This window comes from Mycetomoellerius zeteki, unplaced genomic scaffold, assembly GCF_001594055.1.
Source record: "Mycetomoellerius zeteki isolate Tzet28-1 unplaced genomic scaffold, Tzet1.0 scaffold332, whole genome shotgun sequence".
Lineage (NCBI taxonomy): Eukaryota > Metazoa > Arthropoda > Insecta > Hymenoptera > Formicidae > Mycetomoellerius > Mycetomoellerius zeteki.
In genome coordinates, this window is record NW_017257319.1 from 34542 (window position 1) to 56509 (window position 21968).

The following is a 21968-nucleotide window of genomic DNA, read 5'->3' on the forward strand; positions in this document are numbered from 1 at the left end:
ACAGTTTTGCAACCGTTTTATGATTGTCTGCTGAGATAGGACCATTCTTCTAGATCTAAAAGTATGATCCAATCAGCTCGAAAGAAACTTCCAACAGTTGCAAAACAAACGTTCTGCTGAACGCACCCAATGATAGCGAGAGCGGATTGCAGCGGATTATTGTGCATTAATTTTAATAGTTTATTTACAAATTAAAAGTTGAAAATTTAATAATGGTGCGGTCTTGCTGCATTTGCAAGTCAGAGCATGGTGTTCGAAGTGACGTTTCTTTCCATCGGTAAATAATTTCATTACAGTAAAACGTAATATTTGTATTTTAAGAAAAGTAAATAACATTAATTTCTCATTTTTTTGCAATTGATTGAGAATATTTCGTTTCTCACATGATGTACATAATACATCATTTATCTTTGTTGTTCACCGAATATTAAACAAGGATAAATGATGCACGTCATGCGAGATACGGAATGTACCCAAAATGTTGTATCTCTATTTTCGATTAATAATTAAAAAATATATCTTTGCAAAACTTGAATTTATAACTCTCAGCACACAAACCAAAAGTTGTGACCTTACGCAATACGCTCAAGCTGATTGGTTCCCCACCGCTCACTGTGAAAAAGAGAAATACAATTATGTCTGGAATAAAGCTGTCCTTTAATATTGTCTTCAACTTCTCACGTATGAACGCTCCGTCTATCTTCTAAGTCTATGGCCGACCTCAGGCCGGAATCAGCTTGAAGATTGAGACCGAAGATTGAAGATTGAAATTTGACCAATGAGGGCAAAGGAATTTTAGCTCCTATTGTTTTGATTGGTCAAATTTCAATCTTCAATCTCAGGCTGCGGTCCACTTGACGCTACAAATGCTTCGAAGCATTCTTTGATTAGTCAATTCGTAAAATTCTTTGTTCTGATTGATCACTCAGGCTGCGTTCCACTTAACGCTCACAACGCTCGTGGAATCATTTTATCCTTATCGTTTATCCAATGTTAAACAAGGACAAATGATGCTCACGAGCGTTGCGAGCGTTAAGTGGAACGCAGCCTCAAACGCTTCGAAGCGTTTGTAGCGTCAAGTGGATCGCAGCCTTAAAGAGTTGAGAGCGGTTAAGAGTAGAAATTTGGAGGGAAATACAACGTGCATTGTCTATTTGGTGAAGTGTTGTGTAAGAAATCTCGAGAAACCTAAATTTTCTTTTATATCAACTCATAACATTTTGATACCTAACATATATTTACAATTATGTAATATTTCTCTATATAAATATATGTTTTGAAGGTGATTTAATATTTTTTTAAATTTTTCTACATTTTTTCCTTATTTTTCAATATATTTACAATTTATTTTTATTAATTTTCATTAAGTTTAGATTATTTCATTGCAATAGTGGATTTATTCGCGTTGCATGCTCCAATATGCTCCTACAATAGCTTTTATTCATTCCAACGCATTCATTGAAATGCGACGCGAATAAATATAGTGAGTTTTGACAGAGCGAAAGAAGGATGAAAAAAGAAAGAAGTTCAGATAACACCATAGGAACGCAGTTTACGCTAGGTAAGTTATTTCGCGCATGCGCACTTCATTTTGACCAACACTAACATCAAAGGTACCGACAGAGAGTTGTGCTACTAGGTTTGTTCTTCTTGTTTACACTTCGTACACTTTCGTGTAAAGTGTACACTTTAGCGTTCTTCTTGTCGGAAGTGACGTTGAGGTGTATGATTACACGCTGTTTGTCTTGAAAGTGTAATACACTTTAATGACGTATTTTACACTGGTTTTCACGTGCTTGAGAGGTGGTGTAAAATTGGTGTAACGTTACACTAATAGGTTAGGTTGCTAAGATTTGAATTTGGATTAGTAGTTCTTATTCCGAATTAAATAAATCAGGCTCAGACTGAGACTCCAAAATGTAATCAAGAATTTCTGCATTTATTTCATCCATTTTGTGATGATCGTAACAATATAGTCAATATTTTAAGAAGTCAAATTTTAAGAAGTTTTTCACTTTCACCAACTCTAAACATAAACAACATGCATAAGTAGCTGTTGTACGTACACTTTGGCGTTCTTCTTAAAAAGCTTACACTTTACACGACATTTCTTCCCCTCCCAAAAAGTGTAGTGTAAAAGTGTATGGTGTACATACACTTTACACTTCTCGTGTATCAAGAAGAACAAACCTACTGTATATACTGTGACCCTGCAGACCTATTATTACTGATTTTATCTCGTCGGTGCACGTGGACTGAAGTCACTGAAATAGAATCATGCAGAATGAATTTTGACCAATTTTGACATAGTTTCCAACGTTTTCAACATGAGCGAAGAAGTTAAACATTTTTCAGATTTGAAACTGAATTCTTGGCTCCTTACGCAATGCGAGTCTATGGGTAAGTAATTTTCCACAACGATCATTTATTAAACTAAAATAATGCTTGGTATATAAAAATTCAAATATTTGATGGCATTTAATGTTAAACTTTTGCAAAACTGACAGCTTTATGAAATTGTACAGCTATTATTTGTTTTAGGCTTAAAAAAGCCAACTCCCATTCAGCAGAATTGCATTCCTCGAATACTTATGGGTGAAGATTGCATAGGTTGTGCCAAGACTGGTAGTGGTAAAACTTTGGCATTTGCCCTGCCTATTTTGCAAAAATTATGCGAGGATCCATATGGCATATTTGCTCTTGTGTTAACACCAACGAGGGAACTAGCTTTTCAGGTGAAAAATTTTACTTGTGCCATTGTAATATAAATTGTCATATATTTATGGGATATGTTGGATTATCCTATAATATAATGATTTTAAATGTTTCGAAATAATAGAGAATAATTTGGCCAAGATAAACTATATTTGCATTTAATTATAATAAATCTCATTGTTATTGGGATTATTTTAGATTGCTGATCAATTTGCCGCAATTGGCAAGGCTGTCAATTTGAAAAAATGTGTAATTGTTGGTGGCATGGATATGATGGAACAAGGATTAGAACTGTCAAAACGGCCACATATAGTTGTAGCTACACCAGGTCGATTGGCAGATCATTTAGACAGCTGTGATACATTCTCCTTGCAAAGGATAAAATTTTTAGTATTGGATGAAGCCGATAGATTACTTGGTGGTCATTTCGATGGACAATTGAAAACAATATTTGCCGCATTGCCCAAACAGAAACAAGTATTATTTTTCAGTGCTACTATGACAGATACTCTGGATAAAGTAAAACAAATAGCTTCTACTGAGGTATATTTCAATAATGCAACGGTATGAAGGGGTGAAAACCATAGTGGTGTAAGTCACTTAAAAAAATTTTTTATAATTTTATAATTTGCTTCGGTAGTCTAATGGCTTAGGACGCTCGTATGGAATACAAGAGATCCGGGTTCGACTCTCGGTCGAGGTAATATTTTTCGCAATAAATTTATTTACAGTTTTTCAGCACAATAACATCTTGCTAATACAATGCTTGATTGTGCATCAAAATTATTTAAGAATTGCTTGTCAATTTAATTTAATTCGTGATATTATTCCAATAGTTTAATTGTGTTTATAACTCCGGAAAACTAATTCGGCATGCAGTTTGAAGGACTACAAATATGTTATATATGCAAATACATATATAATATATATATAATTCACATTGAATTATTTAAAGCATTGAAAGATTAGCTTCGACTGGTATAGCCTGTTGAATTTCTATTATTAATTGTGTTTCTTACATTGTACAGTCTAAAAATAAGATTTTTATTGTTATAATTTTCAATTTTTGGTAATGTTTGAAGAGTTTTTTTTATTTTGTATTCTCACATTTTTATCAAAGTCATAATTAAGAGACTAACATCATTATAGTTTTCACTCTCCTCCATGTGTTACATTACATTCAGTTTATCGGAATGGAAATTTTTATCCAGGTTTTTACATGGCAAGAGGAAGATGACTCTGGTATCGCCACTGTGAAGGAATTGGACCAACGTTACGTATTATGTCCTAAGGATGTGCTTGATTCATATCTGGTAGAAGTAATTAGGACGTTTCGTGCCACGAACAAAGAAGGTTCTATCATGATATTTACAGACACTTGCAAGTAAATAACAATTGTTTTCATCACATAATATAAAAGTAATTATATATTTAGACCTAAGTAATTATACATATATCACATTATCTTGTTATATTTAGACACTGTCAATTATTATCCATGACATTGAATGATGTCGGATTTACGAACGTAGCTCTTCATGCAATGATAAAGCAAAAGGAACGCTTAGCAGCGCTAAATAAGTTCAAGTCAAATCACGTACAAATATTAATTGCTACTGATGTTGCGGCGAGAGGTTTGGATATCCCCACAGTACAATTAGTCATTAATCATGTAATACCGAATGTACCAAAAGAATACATTCATAGAGTTGGTAGAACAGCTCGTGCAGGTAAAAATGGTATGGCGATAAGCTTGATAACTCCAAACGACATAAAGTTATTGCACGCGATTGAAGATGTCATAGGCATTAAGTTAACGGAGTACAAGGTAAACGGTGAGTACATAGTCCTGTTTTGCACTTATTTTTTTTTTGAAGTAATTAAAAATTACACCTTATCTCTTAATTAATACTAGACAAGGAAATCGTTACAATCTTGACGCAAATATCAGTGGCAAAACGGGAAGCAGAAATCAAATTGGACGAGACTGACTTTTACGAAAAGAAAATGATCAATAAGCAAAAAAAGTTAATCTTAGAAGAATTGGAAGGAGGCCAACTGCTGGATGAAGTAAATATTGCCAAAAAGGAGAGAAAAAAACGTAGGAAGAGGCAAAGAAAATTGGAATCTCTTAAAAATAAAAGAGCTTGTATATATATATATGATAAAATACACCAATGTACAACACACAATTAAACCGTATAACTCGTGATATAATGGTAAATAGTACTATTGTTATCTTTTTATCATATTGCTCCTAAGATGTTACAATTTGTATTTAAATAATAAAAAATACACGTTTGTATCTATGTGCATAATTATTTCAAAGATAAAATGTATAAAAATATGACTAAGATTTTTTTATCGACACAAAATATGTTTTTAAAGACATATTTTTCGGCATGTATAAAAATATGACTAAGATTTTTTTATCGACACAAAATATATTTTTAAAGACATATTTTTCGGTAAACTTGATGTCGATTGCTCGCAAAATTTTATATTTTGTAAATTTAAATATATACAAAATCGTCTATTGTGTAAGTATATTATGCATGTGGCAAGTGTTAAGTGTACGAAACAGAATGTAATCGAAAAGGCAACTTCATATAAAAAATACAACTACACATGTGAAAGAATAGCGCGCTCTTGAGATACTTAAAGACGCGCTCTAATCTTTTCTTCGTTTTGTATTAAATTTAATTTTTGTAAGAAGGCGTAGAGTTCGGCAACATATTCCTTAGGATACGTATAGAAGTGGGCAACGTGCGGCGACTCTTCGAATATCTTCATGTATGTCTATAATATAAATGTATATGTTTCTACATGATTCTGTCATGAACCAGCAAACGCGAATCGTACCTTTATTCCTAAAGATTCCCAGGCATCGCGTAAAGCTAAATTGCTGGTTACAGTTCCAATAGGATCAGTTTTGCTTACAAACAATAATGCTGGTACGCGTAGTACATTAGCAGCATGAAATATCTGACTGGATCGAATGTAATACTGTGTCGCTTGTTTATGGAATGTCTTCATGTGATATCTGAAAGTAATGTTGATATTACTCGAAGATAATTATTTTATTGATTTTATCCTCTGTTACTTACTCTACGTATTTTTGTAACATAGATTGCAACATCATGTTTTTCGGGAATACTGCACGAGGGAAACCAATTGGAATTTGACTAATGTCAGCTATGCTATCCCATACCTGTCCAATAATTCTGTCTGTAACAGTATTGTATTTGTCCTTGTTGCTTTGTATCAAATCTAAAGCTTCACCCCACATGTAACCGCCCACTGAAAACCCATGTAACAGAATTTGTTGGTAACTTTCGTTTTGCTTTAAGAAAGTTAACAAATCCGCTGCCACTAGCTGTAAACAAATTGAAAGTAATTGAACGAAAATTGTAAATGGATTAACAACCACATCAGATATCGTTGCATAGCTTTTTTATTATATATAAAATCTGCGCATGTAACGATGCTGACATTGTCAAGAGTTACAGAATAGGGGCCTATGAATTATAGAATAGAAAGTAGATTCAACGTGTATTCTATCACGTACACTTACCCTAGCACCCTTTGTAGGCCACAAAAGTTGCCAAGGCGTAAGGGATACCACTACGACGTCAAAACCTTGTTCCATATACAAATTAACAAATTTCATAACGTGTCGTCGCTCTGATAGTAGCCAAGTGAGAATGACTAACAAAGGACGATTGTTTGCTACATTTAGAGTCTGAGCAATGTTTTTAGATGAGATAACACGATTATTTTGTGTAAGCAATTCAATATTCTTTGAGACATGATGCGAAGATATCGTGCGTGTCAATTGTCCAAGACCCTAAAAAAAAAAACAAGTAAATGTGGTAACAGAAGATTACATATAATGTAAACATTAACATATAAGTGACATTATCATTACAATTGCAAATGAAAGAATACGTTACCAAGTATGGGTTACGTTTTAATAACTGTGACTGCATGCACGAGACAATCTGTCTTCCCGAAAAGGTATTGCATAAAGCTCTAACTATCATTGTGATAAAGGATCTTTGTTTTTTTCATATACCTATAACAAAATATAAGAAATTAAATATTAATTACTTCCGTAATAGAATTCCTTCGTTTATATGACACAATTAAAAATCAAATTTGTGAAACTTCGAGATCTGTTTACAATCAATATTGTAATTACTAACTTTGTTAATTTGCTATCAATATTTATCAATCGATTCTCTTTATAAATTCCACCTGATCAACAAATGCCACTGTGTGTTTATTAGTTTAGTGATTCTGCTGACTCTTTATATAATGAATGATCCCTTAGGATTGGCTTGCCAATTATACCATATAATTATTTCATCTTTCAACTTCCACCTCTCTTCTCTCTCTTTTACCGTGTCGTTTCGAAAGATATATTAAATTCCACAACTGATTTGCATTCAAACAACCGACAAGCAATTCCCTCAAATGTTATTTGAATGAAGTAATGACCACTGCCGCTAACTTGCGAGTAACAACTGACACGAGGACGAGGTCGACTAATGGAGACCCAGATGGACCGCGTTCAACGGACACACTGGCTACGTTTACACCGTACATTTAGGCCGCAGCCTATACAAGGACTACGTTTACACCGTGCGCGACTTATACGATAGGTGTCTTTGTTTAATATACAGGATAAACAAGGACGTCTATTGTATAGGTCGCGGACTAAATGCACGGTGTAAACATAGCCAATAGGTGTCTTTGTTTATCCTGTATATTAAACAAAGACACTTATCGTATAGGTCGCGGACTAAGTGCACGGTGTAAACGTAGCCTATAGTCAGAGAGAAGTCTGAGAGCGGCCATGCCCGCTCTCATTCAATTCAAGCGGAATTTAGCTGCAATCTTATTTTGAAGCACCTCTATATCCACAAAACGTCGATATTGAACTATGTACCCAATGTCCACGTTTTGCGGACATAGAGGCGCTTCAAAATAAGGTTGCGGCTAAATCCCGGGCATGGCCGCTCTCAGACTTCTGTCTGCTATAGTTCACTATAGTTGAATGAGCGCTCATTATAATTATTGCCTGATAATTGGAGTAGAGATTACATAGATCTTTAGATTCATGATAAATCTACAGGAATGTACCAACAATAATAACGAGCGTTCACTCAGCAGTTGTTTATGTCGAACGCCTCGGATTGCCAGAATTATAGACACGTCATTAAACGTTCACGCACCACGCACGTGTTTATAAAGACGTGTGTGCTTAGTGGACAGAAAAAATTCAGATAAGCAATTTATTATAAATTGTTATCACAAAAACTCACGTAAAGGCCAAGTGATTTAACTCAATAAACTTATACGACAGCGTCTGGCAGCGATAAAATACACAGAGCGTTTATCGAATTTATTACAACGCGACGAGTTCTGGTATTAACCTTTATCAAACCTCTAACATGCTTCTTTGTTTATTGTTCATGTTTATTATTATTCCCATCTCTAAATCCTCAACGTGCGAAAGTTCGCTCGGAACGAAATCGTCTGGTACGATGGAATCACTTCTCGGACGACCGCGAGACGCAACTACATTTGTGTGTGTGTGTGTGTGTGTGGGGGGGGGTGTTGTGTGTGTGGGTGGGTGGCCACGCACACACCACATACATGACACGCGTCGTTCACGCTCCCCTCCTCCCCTCCCCACCCGTGCGACCGGATCTCCTTATTTTCCTCCCCGGGGGTGCTGCGTGACGCCCGTTCACTTCCGCGTCTGCGCTCATACGAGCAAAATTCGCTTTCGTTAGAAAACAATTCTAACGCGCGATATAATCTAGATATAATATAATACGAAAAAATAGAATAATCAGAATACACGTGTAACAAATTATATTATAATACAAAGTAGACATCGCAAAAAATTATAGACAAAACGTGTCAGATTTCTATCTCTGAAGCTTGAATTATAGAGTGAATCCACCGTCTGTGGCTACCTTAAGCATTTCTATAACTTTAAGAAATTTTTTTTAAATGGTACATAAAAAGGAGATACTATTTACTTAGATACATTGTTTAATGTCTTAGTTTTTAATATTCAAAACAGTTTTAAAGAAAAAGGCGAATGTATAATGAAAAAGTTAAATAGTTTTAAAAATTCCATTTTGTATCATTTTTTGCCACCTATATACCTGTTGTGGTCATGTATGATGCTAATTTTGGTCATTTAAAAGATTTAGCATTACAATAAACTCTTGTTCCAAATAAAACGGATAGCAAATAACAAAAGTTTGCAAAATGTCATATATTTCAAGGTTTATTGGACAAAAATATATTTTTTAATATAAACTTTTAACTTTTAACTTCTTTGATAAACTATAAAACTTTAAAGAAGCGATCTTCAAAATATTTTCTCTTTATTTCAATTTACTTTCTTTTTTTATTTTGCTTCACCTCTTTTTTCTAATTTTATTCTTTTTGCTGCTAATTTAATTTGTTTTACTGATTTAAATTGTTCTTGGTACATGATAAATTTTACTTGCTGTTGAGATTGATGTACCATTCTGAATAGCAGCTAAAGCTTCTCGTATCTTCGTTGGTGAATACCAAAATAATTTTCATTTCTGCTATTGATTTTCCTTAAATGTTGCGGACAACTTCGGTTTTTTCTTTATAGATTTATCAAACTTTATTTTTGGCATTTTAATCATAATAATAAAAAAATATAATAATAAAATAACATTCGTTCAAAAAACTTCATAAGTTGCATAGAATTTTGAAGATTAGTCTTTACTTTTAAGATTAACTTTCTTTTTATATATTGAGTGAGTGCAAAAATTCGTGTCCAATTTTATTATTCAAAATTCAAACAGCTGCTAATTTTGTTAAAAATGAAATAAAATCTAAATCTTACTCTATCCGATGAAAGAATTTAAGAATCTGTTTTTTTAATTGTGATGGTTTTGATGGAATTATGAGCAATCAAAGTCAAAATATTCTTTGTATTTAATTCGCAACAACTCAGTAACAAAAAATCGTAGGGACATTTTTTAAAAACGATTTTATAGGGAAAACTTTAAGCTTTTACATTAGAAATTCAAAAATTTTTGCAAATTTTTTTGAACATATGACAGACCCACAAAGTGAAGAAAAAATTTCCCGTTTTGTTTAAAAAGTTCCCGTTTCGTAGTTTTCTATATGTAAAAATTACAAAACTTACATAAATTAAAAAAATATAGTAACCTTTCGAAAGTAGAGATTTCAAGCTTTAAAACGCTTTTTTAAATTTAAATTTCATTTATTTTTAACAAAATTGCAGCTGTTTGAACTTTGAATAATAAATTCGGGCACGAATTTTTGTACTCACTCAATAAAATGGCCAAAATTAGTGCAAATGCATTCCCAGTTCTGGCCACTCTATGGCCACAAGTGGAAAATGCGAAAAAACATGCTCGATTTTTGGCCAGCTTGTTTATTTAAAAAATAAATTAATTTTATAAAATTGCATTAATAGAATTCATTTTAAAAGAAACTTGTACGCATCTCATTTCTACTACATACGCGTATGTACTGTTACATTATCATTGAAAAATACATTAAATTCTATTTATCGCGTTTCGGAGATTCTTATCGTTTCGCATAAGATGACTGTATCTTGAGTGTTTTCTGTAGAAAATAATTTTTTTATAATATGAAAGAGGAAACTTGTATGAGGTTATTTGTCACATTATTAAACAAGAGAAATAATTGCGACGCGCATTTGTCGATAGCTGCACATCAGAGCCAACTTTAAACTAGAAAAACCTAATAAACAGCAAAGGTGGCCAAAATGGGTGCAGTGGCCACAAACGGTGCATTCACCCTATTAGACCATCAGATATGAACTTTTAAATGACGAATAAAAACTGAAGAGAAAAAAAAAGCACATGCCACATGAAATATGCTGAATGATATTTCAAAAGAACGTCCTTCTCAATTCGCGCTCATTCTTTACGCGAGCAAACAAAACTAACGAAGTTTGTCCGGAAGAAAGCAAAGAATGCGAGCGTGTGTAAAACATTTTTATCGTAAAAATCATATATTTTGATAAGAAGGCGAAACATTTAGACATTTTAGTCTTGCATCTTTCATACACAGTTGGAAAAAATGTGTTAAATTTATAACATAAACCGCATGTCCCAAACGGTCCACTCAAATTTTTTAGTTAATTTTACACAAGATAAATATGTTAGAAGGTAACACAAATATTATGTAAGAGAATAAATACAAAGAAAGATAACATCGACACAGTTTGTAAACATACCGTAGGAATATTTTTTTTTTCAGAAAATTAACACATATTTCATTTATTTGTCTTAGAATTTACGTTTCAAAACACAATATTTTTATGTTACTTGTTCACTTACTCATACCTAAATTGCGTCATTTTGATACTAAGAAACATTGAATATCAATTTCACAAAAAATCTTTAAATAATATAATCATGATTGTCTCTTTTAAGAACTTTTAAGTTAAATGGTCTTTTTCATTCTCTTCGCATTATCTAAAATTCATTTCCAATTGTCTGCGCTTTTGATCGAGATTCTCACATAAAACTAACTCTTGACTTAAGAAACAATAGCTTTGCTCCAACAATCTTTATACACTGTAACTATCAACACAACATATTTTTAATAATTTATAATCGATATCAACGTGATACATTTATAATCTCAAAGTCACATTTTACCTATTGGACTGAGGAGAAAATGGAAAAATTGACAACAACGTCTAAACTATGAGTGAGAAAACTCGAATTTTATATCATTTGTTGAGAACGAATATTATATTAATTTTTAAATAAAACTGCTTTAATTATGAGCTAACATTAAGAATGATCCGATGAGGATCGAAACGTCTGTTTGTTTATAATTGACATATGTTATTAAATTTTGACTATTTTGTATGTTTAATTTACTAACTTTTTAAATTTTAACGACAGACTTTGGCACGTAGCTCTTTCTTTTCTTATTTTTTAAATATAATCATATTATGTTAAATTAACACTCGAATATGTTAAAAAATTCTACACAAACTGTTAACACAAACGTGAGTGGACCGTTTCCAACACAAATACACAAATTTTTTTACTGTATATAAATAATAATTAAAACAAGAACCCTTTTAAAAACGAATGACACGTGTTGCATTTAAATTCCATTAAAATTTTTATTTGACAAAGTTTATGTGACGTCCAAAAAACTAAGAAAAGAACAAGCTGAAATTAAATTGAAATTAATTAATTACGTTATGCACAAATGCAATTTTTATGGAAGGATAAAGTACAATTGCATTTTTACGCATATAATGCGATTGGTCAACAACGAATTGAAAAACTCGCCTTATTTCGTATTTTACAAACAAGTAAACGTGCAACGACCTGTATAATTACCCGGGAAAAAAAGTGTCATAAATAATTATATATAATTATATATAAAAAATATAGTATACATAATTTACGAGCAATTAATAACTTAATGTTGCTCACATTTACTGCTAATAGATAATATAAATAAAGTATCGAACGTGGCAATTACAATTACTTTAATATTTATTAATTGTAATTAAATATAATTCTATATTAGTATTATATAATGCTAAAAATGCATGCAAAAATACAAATTCTTGAAGCGTCTTGTTTGAAATATGGAAAATTAGTCGAAATGCAATACTATAATCTTTACCTATAAAAAGAATTCCGATTAGAATCATATAACGTAATAATCTGTTACACATGATATGTACCAATATTTTCATTAATAAGAAAATTTTAATACGAGTTGCACGTAAACACACACAAAAATGTTGTCGAATCTGATAAACGCAAAGAATACCATGTTCGAGAATTATATGTTCCCGACAGCTCTCTTCCCCAAAATTGCAACGAAATAAAATAAAGGAAGCGGTAAAGGGCTCCTTAACTCGCTTGACTGGAACGCGATTCAATCGTCCTTGATCGGCGGGGTCAATGATCATGAAGGAAGGGAAAAGAGGTTGAATTTACTTGTCACGTCACGCAGCTACGTGCATTCCGTTGATTTGCATCAAGCGGATACGCATCGATTTTTTTTTTCACTACGCACTCACGCATTAGGATGACAAGAAACGACGACGATTCGAAAGAGCCGATGGTTTATTCGCATTCGCAAATTACTTACGGCGCAGAGTCCAGTCGACGCGATTCACCAGTCGACGAGCTAGTCGAACAGGCTGCAATCAGACGCTTTTGTCGTATGCCTGAGTTACTTAACACGTGAACGCAACGATCGCCTGCATTTTGTACTTGCGCTCATCGCTGTATGTCTCGTGCATTACATTTCTTTGAGGTAGTGTTCGTATGCAACATTTCGCTATAATAAATAGATCCTCAAGGTTCCGAGTCCACTGGTGACGTTGCAATTTCCAGATGACACACACGTAACACACACGTGCATCGTTACGGCTGTGTCGTGGGATTTTAAGATTTCTAATCGAGACTTGTTCGATCAGAATCTCTAACAAATAATATCTATAGTATCATATCTCTACAATAATATTAGATATTTTATCTCGCTCTTTTATCTGTGTTTCAATCTCGAACATAAATATAAAAAAAATATTTTTGTTTCTGAAATTGTTTAACATAATTGTAATAGGATTCTTATTTAATGGATTTATCTTTCGGTAAAAAATTTATCATGCATGAATATGTATAAATATACATAAATATGTATAAGTATTCATAAACATATAGACATATTTCGTATCATAATATATCATTATATTACATGTTTATGAATATTTATACATGTTTGCGTATGTTGAGACATATTTATTCATGCATAACAAATTTTTTACCGGGCATAAATACCAATCTCTCTTTCTGTCTCTCTCGTGTTTTTTTAACAATTTACATAAAGAAGTCATGTTCAATGAATTTACTGCGTCCCTATTCTTCAGGAAGTTTATTGTGTTTCTATTCTTTAGAAAGAAACTTTTACTTTTCGTACGATTACATAAAAGTTATAAATCAGTTATAAATCAGATGTTTTTTTTTGTTGAACTTCGTACACAGTTCATCTTTTTTTTTCTCCGACGTGAAGAGAAAAAGAAGAAAAATGAATCGTGAACAAAATTAAAAAAAACAAGCTTCATGTCAATGGAAAGAGAGGCGGAAACGTTACAAATTATACATAATTTTATGTACAGGTTGTATATAATTTTGATGTATACCCATTGCTCATGAAACGGGTAAATCTTGGGCTTTTCATAGCCCGATTTCAAAAACCGGTTTGATTACATAAATGTGTAATTTCAATCATTTTAATTATTTTAAAGGTGAAATGACTAGAATTTCAGATTTCTGTTATAAAGAAGCATTCGGTGACCGAGTCGTCTAAAAATTTACTGAGATTGAAAATTATAATTTTATATGTATAAAACACGTGTTCTTTGTGCATACTTATTACGTGCAACAAAAATAAAATACCACGCACGTTCCAGATAGAAACATCTTACGTGCAGTTAACTGTACATCGGTGCGTAAAGGACCGTGCTAAATAACTTTAATAAGCTTCCGACAGAGCTCAATTGATACGCTAGCATGCAAAGAAGCGCTTCTACATCAAGAAGACCAACTGTTGCATTAAAGTAGTCAGCACGAATGGCATCAATGCATAGTAAAACAAATAAAACCAGAAGAATCGTTTATTATTTACGCGCGTCTTCTCCATATTTAGAGAAAGATGAAAATTTTTATTAGAGAAACAATGGGAAAATAAGATAATAAATTAATACTGATACCATTACCGATTTTATTTCAGAGACATTCCTGAGATATAATAGTGTTCTTGTCAAGCTTTTATGAATATATTGATACGATATATTCTGCTGTGTACTAAAAAAGTAATTTTTTAAGAAAAAAAAAAAACATTCTACCTTTAGAATAACAAATGTAATGAGAAAAATGATGATAATGGTATCTGTAGCAGTAGCGAATTCGATTCGCTTGCACTAATCACTGTTCTGATTATGTTAAAAGCTACTATATATGTAGTTATTTAATGTTAAAACATAATATAAACATTTTCATTGATAAAATCATCGTCAATGTATATTTTTAGCTGCATTTATAATATTTATATTTTATTAAATAAAGCGCTTATATTATGCTTTTCCATTTAGATATCTCCATATATAGCAGTTTTTTTAGCACTAAAACAGAGTCGGTGCATGTCTATCGAAACTGCTCTCTATAATACAATAGACTACAAAAGGCTTCAACTTTCTATATGCTGTCTGCGGCAGTTTAAAGGATTCAGCACATCGATCGATTTCACGCAATTAAGAAACTATATAAGCTCAGCACACATTTAAAAAAGTGATATAGTTTCAATAAGCCCAATTGCACGAAATTGATCGATTTGTGATTCTCTGTTGAAATAATTATTTACGATCTATTAAATCAAATATAATTTGACATAATATATCGTCATATAGCGAATCAACTTCACGAGCATAACAAATAGAAATGACTGATTTGGGACACATATACAGACCCGGCATTTGTGGTAGCCACGTGAAGGATTTTATTACAGGTTTCGTATGCTATTTAAATATTAAACGATACTTATGTATACGTGTAAATTACGCTTGGACACGACATCGACATAGATTTGTTGGAACATCGTTACGTTAGTGACAAAATACCGAGTAGCGTAAGTAGCGTGTAAAGGTAGTAATCGGTATATAATATATAACGGCTATTCTAAGTATTTTCTTACGAAAGAAGTGCTAGAAACACATTTGGTCTAAACGAAGGCTCTTGACTCGGATCTTTGTCTTATATTCCTACGCTACATGTACCTGCTCTGCAACCTAGACAGATTCCGACCGCTGCGCAACGCAGAAAAATCGTCTCTATGTAGTAGAGAGTAGAGCTTTAATGACATGATTTTTTTTTACCGTAACGTCGCGGGAACGTCAGATTTCGCAATAACTTATTTACACAGTCCACAGAGACAGTCGCATAACACACGCGCGCTCATTGATTTAAGATTTACCATAAACGTATTTCGTACATTGCGGCTTTCGCCAAAATGAACAATGATGTTAAATCAACGACATAATTACACAAAAGATGATCTTATATGTGTCGTGTCATGTCTGATTTTGTGTTGCGCGCCTTGTAAAATAGCGACGGTAATAATTAATCTCTCTCGTTACAGCTAATCTGATATACTACCCGCAACTTAGCAGTACCTTTTACAAGCCATTAATAATAAATTACTTAAGTTTACGTCATATAAAACACACATATGTATGCCTGTGTATAAATAGGTTGCAATACTATGCAGTTTCTTCCAGTATGACATAAGGAATTCAATCGTATAATTTAATCGTCACGGAGATGAACAGAAGAGACGAGATTAAAAATAAAAACCGTAATCGTACGAAAATTCGCATTCTTCGTCACAGATGGATATGCAAGACAGAAATGCAAAACATTAAATACATTGTGCGTACGACAAATTAATAATTTGTAAAAGATACGGTATAATAATATCAATGATCCGCATGAACACAAAAAGACAAATTTTTCTTCGATATAAATATAGATATATATACATACAATATATATGTATATATCTCGCCTTCTATTTCCTATCTTTTCTCTGATTTCTAAATATCGTCGTACAATAGACTGCCAATTTATTATAGCATGCGCAGTGTGGCCCCTCGCATAAGAGTGTAAGAGATATTTTCTTTTTCCTGACTATATCATAATTCTAGACTCGAATAAATTCGATCCTATGGTCGATCGGTCGTTCACTTTTTTTTACGCCGAAGTGACTGACATAAAAAAATATATCCAGCCACCTTCTCCATCCGGATGAATAGCTATAAAATTACATCTCTCCATACTTGTATATAGACGTATTCAGAATCTCTAAGTCACATTTTCCTCGTACCAGTAATGTAGATTTCATCAACATCGATAAGTTTCATAATTCTCATCGATTATGTTAATTCTTCTAGATTTTATTTTCTACAGTTTCATGGCCACATAAAATTATTTACTCGTAAATTTACAGACAATTTTTCTTCCTTGATCTTAACGGACAGAGGTGGATGCTTCTCATCAATCCTTTTACAACGTCATTGTAACATAAATTGTGGTTTTTTAGTATTTGTTTTTAATTTTAATGAAGACAATGAAATTCTTCATGTCGTAGGATTTCGCAGATGTTATAACTGGTTATATTTGCAACGTTTTATCTGTTAGTCAGTTAGAAATGTAATATAGAACTAATAATGTTATAGTTGAGGAGAGTAATTCAATGTTATATCAATTTCATCAATAAAATTAATGATAAAAATTCTTGATTAGAAGTTTTATAAACAATACTTTTTCTTTTGCTCCCTAAGTAAATATTTCTTCGAAATCTATCTCTTTAGGACTTTCGTCTTTACAATATATTATGTAATGTTCTCTGTATCTCTGTATTATAATATTATTCATTGTACATCGGATTTTTTAATCAGATAACGGAACATCTGCAAATTCCTACGATATTAAGTTACAATAAAATGTGCCATTAAATATTTATAATCAATATAAATATATATCCTCGGAATATATACGTATGCGTATACATGTGCGGTTGAAATTATATCATGTATGACGTGTGTAGTATTGTTTATACTTGGATTTGTGCAATACGAGTCTAAATTCAAATACATAAATGTAGATAGATTATTTATGCATAAACGTTAATGAATTGAGCATTACGAATATATATATATATATACATATATATACATATATATATATATATACACAAGTATACCTCTCTACATATTTATACACGCGTTATTTAATGTATGTAATTAGTGTGTGTGTGTGTATATATATATATATATGTAATTATTGAATAACATATCGAAATAAGGTACACTTTCGCAATTTAATCATAAACTCTAAAAGACAATAGCATAATTAATACAATGATAATCGCAATCAATAAAACATCTTTTAACAGCGTATGTATAAAGATTTATAAAAACCAATTGCGTAAAATTGTATATTTAATACGAATAAAGATAATAGAAAATATAAAGAATGTAACAAAAGTTATATTTACATACCGATCATTAATTAGATAATGGAAGCACTTTAATTTATTGGATATTTTCATATTTATCCTGAATTACCTGTTTAAACAACTAACTCGTCATTATGCCATGGATGCCTGCGTGACTTTATAAATTAGAAAACAAGTTATAAATCGAGTTATAAAATGGTATACACAGTATATAATAATACATCAACATTGCGCGTATCAAGGCCATTTTCTAAATATCTTAGCTAAATTGTTTATAACAATTCGAATTGCTCGTTAAAATAGAACATCTTTCTTTGTACGACGGGGGTATATAATGGACATACCCGCTAAGAAAGAACATTCACTTAATCTCGATCAACAATTTCAAAACATAGTCTAGTCTTAAATAATGTCAATATTAAAATTATTGGTTGTGCTCTTTCATATAGTATATCTTTTGATACACAAGCATAATAAGATATCGGCGGCAAATAAGTCGATCGTCTACAATGGCAGATTAGGAAAGAGAAAATTATATATAATCCGATATGACTGATGAATATGGATCAAAATTCATAATCCTAAATATCTCAGGATCAAACCTACAAATGTCTATGCGATAATGCACTTAAATTGATTTTCCTGCAAAAAAATAATATAAAACTATAATATTTTAAATAATCACTCTGTCTCCTGTATGTACTTTTTAATTATTATATTTGAACGAGCGCGAGAATGATATGGCAGACAGCGCACTAGTCTATCATGACAGAGGTCACGGATTCGATCCTGGTAGGAACCAAAATATTTACGCTCGTGTCTTCCCTCTAAAAATTGAATAATCAGCATGCGTACCACAAGCATAGAGAGAAGTGTAAGGCCAGAATCAGACTACGTATTGAAGATTGAGATCGAAGATTAAAAATTGAAATTTGATCAATAAGGACATAGGAATTTTAGCTCCTATTGTTTTGATTGGTCAAATTTCAATCTTTCAATCTTCAATGCGTAGTCTGATTCCGGCCTAATACAGGCCAGAGGTCTGTAAGAGAAAGAAGAATATTAAATGGAGACTATACCAAGCATTTCAATGAATCACATTATAAATCATAATTCAGAATTCAAAGCACCTGGTATGACCATTTGAACAAGCAAGATAAAAAACAGACTCTTCACGAATATTATTATATGTAAAATTTAACGTAGCAAATAATAGTAATAATAATGATAATATAATCAGAGTTTATTAAACATATTGAAAATAACATCAATAAATTAGATGGAAACACAAAAAATGCTATAAGAAATGATTCAATTCAAGTTTTAAAGAAAATTAAATACAATAATCAAGTAGATATATATATATATATATATAGTACAGAGAACAACTTATTAAAAGAAGGAATAAATTCAGTAAAACAATTTATATCGGAACATCCAGATATCTTAATTATACGAGCAGAATAAAGGGAATTCGACTGTAATAATTAACTTAAAAGATTATTATAAGAAAATGCATGAAATTTTATCGGACAAGAACACATATACAAATATTAATAAAGATCCTATAAATATGATGATAAAGCAAACACACATACTACTGATTAGGTGGAAGAAAAAGAAATACATAGATCAGTCTACGTACAATAAACTGAACGTTTCGGATGGTAAAGTATCGAGATCCTTGGGTTGCCAAAGATCCACAAAGAAGGAAATCCATTAAGAATAATTGTAGGCTGTATAAATAGTCCTCAATATCCTCTTGCAACTTTTTTTAAAAAAATTATTGATAAAAGTATAAAAAAGAATTTGATTACATAAAAAATAGTTTCGAATTGGTTAATAATTTAAACGGGTTTACATTAGAATCTAATTACAAATTGGTCTCCTTTGACATCATATCTATGATCTCCGTTGTCACCAGTTTTAGTGAATTTAGTTATTCAAGATTTGGAAGAAAGTATTTTTTCCAATAAAAACATTCCAATTTACTATCGATATGTGGATGATATTTTATTAGCAGTTCCGAATAATCAGATTAATGAGATACTTGATAATTTAAATTCTTATCATGATAGACTGAGATTCACAGTAAAAAAAAAGGGCAGAACATTTTAACTAATTCTTTATTACAACAAGACATCCACTTTCGATACTAATTTTCACAAGTTGACTGGAACACAGAATCTGGAAATTTTGCATTTAATTAACAACTTATTACAAACATTTTGAATATCGGAAAAAAAATTGGAATAAAAAAAACGAAATTCTCTGGATATTATTGGAAACTCTGTGACTAACAATTAAAGAATAAGGAAAAACAAATTCAATGAGCATTCTTGCATAATATTTAGACATGTTAAGAGATAATTAACTTAGATTAGTCGTACATTTTTGTGTGAAAAGAAAAGTATTTTTTTTTACTTAATTTTTATATACTGAAGATGACCTAATTTAAGGCTGAAACGTCTAACAATTTGTAACTCGATTATATGTATTTGAATTTAATATAAACTTCGCTAAAAAACATCTTGCGTTCGTGGTTTATGTCCTTTATCTTTCCGTTTTTAAATTTTGATATATATTGTTTATTATTATATGTATACGTACGTAATGATACTTTACTCATTAAATATTTACTTTTTTGCAGAAGAATAATTTGAATTTACAATTATAATACCATAAATAATTATTTATGCACTGACAAGTGACACTATCCAACTCACTCATCAATCTGAATGAAACTACGCACACTTGTTTAACATTGAAAAATATTGAACCCGTGTTTTTCTATTTTTCCCCAAAATGAATTTTAAAGGTTGAAACCACCGTTCAACCACTCTTAAATGTGTTATCTCGCCATGAAAATTACTTCGAGTATCCCAAGTAGAACATAGAAGTCATAATAATATCATAAGGATATCAATATATCATCATGACCTCATTCGTTACTTATAAGTCAATTTTTACGTATCAAATATCGTTATGATGACGTTCTGTAATATTATTATGACTAATTATGACTCCGTGTTCTACCTAGGATATAGGTGGCAACGAAATATGTTTCCGACGAAAGTTATAGAGTTGATGAAAAACTATGTAATGATATCCTTACCTTGATCTTAGAGGTCAAATGTCAAGATCGTTTGGAGGTCAAGTCGATTTTTTCAATGTTAACTTTAAAAAACAGCAAAAATAAGACGAAAATCAGGATTTATGAAGCGGCATGGCTCCAATAAATGTATAAACCTTGTGACAGTGAATTCTGAACTAATAAACATAGCAAATATTCATCTAAAATTCATTCTTGGGCGTGGTTGAGGGGTGGTTTCAACCCTTAAAATTCATTTTGGGTAAAAATAGAAAAACGGGTTCAATATTTTTCAATGTTAAACAAGTGTGCATATTTCAGATTGGTGAGTGACAGTTGGGTAGTGTTACTTGTGAGCAAACCTAGTGATTCTTGACTTTGACATTTTGCATAAAGATACATATTATTATCATAATCCATAATACATTGATTATGTAGTGTTTGAATAGAAAAAATGAATTAATTAATTCAATCATTTTTTCTACTTTTTATTATACCATATTTACATACATACTTGTAACAAGCATAATATGATCAAGATATTATAATAATAGTATGGATTCCTATAAAACATCAAAGTCAAGAATCATTAAGTTTGCCTGTTCGTTCGTATAATCAAAGAAGAGAAGAATCCAGAGTTTTGATCGAGTAATTATTTAATTAATTTTGCTTATATCAACAAATATTAGTTAAATATTGATTTCCTGAATAATTCCTGGATAATTTACGTCACATTATACAATTTTTTTATTAATTAACTGTTCCGTTAAAGTCGAAAATGATAGATTTAACTTTTTAGTTGGACTATTAACTATATACGATCTTATCTAAACAATCTGAAGTACGAAGGACGTTTGAAAAGTTTTGAGCTTAACATAGAAACAAGTATTTTTTGGGTCAATTTCAGTTTTATTTTTCAACATAGTCTCCTTTTAAGTCGATACTTTTCCCAGCGATGCTCCTACCCCTTTAAAGCATTCAAATAATAGTTGGTGTTTTGCTCTGTAAAATAGGCTTTTATGGATGCGATGACCTGCTCGTTTGAAAA

At 31.5% G+C, this 21968-nt stretch overlaps 2 protein-coding genes across 5 annotated transcripts; one reads left to right on the plus strand and one right to left on the minus strand.

Moving 5' to 3' along the window:
• The first annotated feature begins 2255 nt into the window (after positions 1-2255).
• Positions 2256-4911, plus strand: Dbp45A (putative ATP-dependent RNA helicase Dbp45A). The gene is made up of 6 exons (XM_018452109.1): positions 2256-2400; positions 2542-2735; positions 2914-3258; positions 3927-4099; positions 4195-4550; positions 4631-4911. Exons 1-6 carry the CDS (start codon positions 2328-2330, stop codon positions 4909-4911), a joined length of 1422 nt encoding a protein of 473 aa, XP_018307611.1. The 5' UTR covers positions 2256-2327.
• A 275-nt stretch (positions 4912-5186) lies between these two features.
• On the minus strand, positions 5187-13116 carry l(2)k09913 (transmembrane protein 53-like lethal (2) k09913). 4 transcript variants are annotated; one of them, XM_018452128.1, is made up of 6 exons: positions 12904-13116; positions 6669-6790; positions 6290-6562; positions 5823-6091; positions 5578-5758; positions 5187-5514 (listed from the first exon to the last, which is right to left on the minus strand). In XM_018452128.1, exons 2-6 carry the CDS (start codon positions 6756-6758, stop codon positions 5374-5376), a joined length of 954 nt encoding a protein of 317 aa, XP_018307630.1. In that variant the 5' UTR covers positions 6759-6790; positions 12904-13116; the 3' UTR covers positions 5187-5373. The 4 variants fall into 4 exon arrangements, with proteins under 4 accessions (XP_018307630.1, XP_018307629.1, XP_018307628.1 ...); XM_018452127.1 differs by lacking the exon at positions 12904-13116 and adding an exon at positions 8154-8191; XM_018452126.1 differs by lacking the exon at positions 12904-13116 and adding an exon at positions 6947-7367.
• Between the last annotated feature and the right edge of the window lie 8852 nt (positions 13117-21968).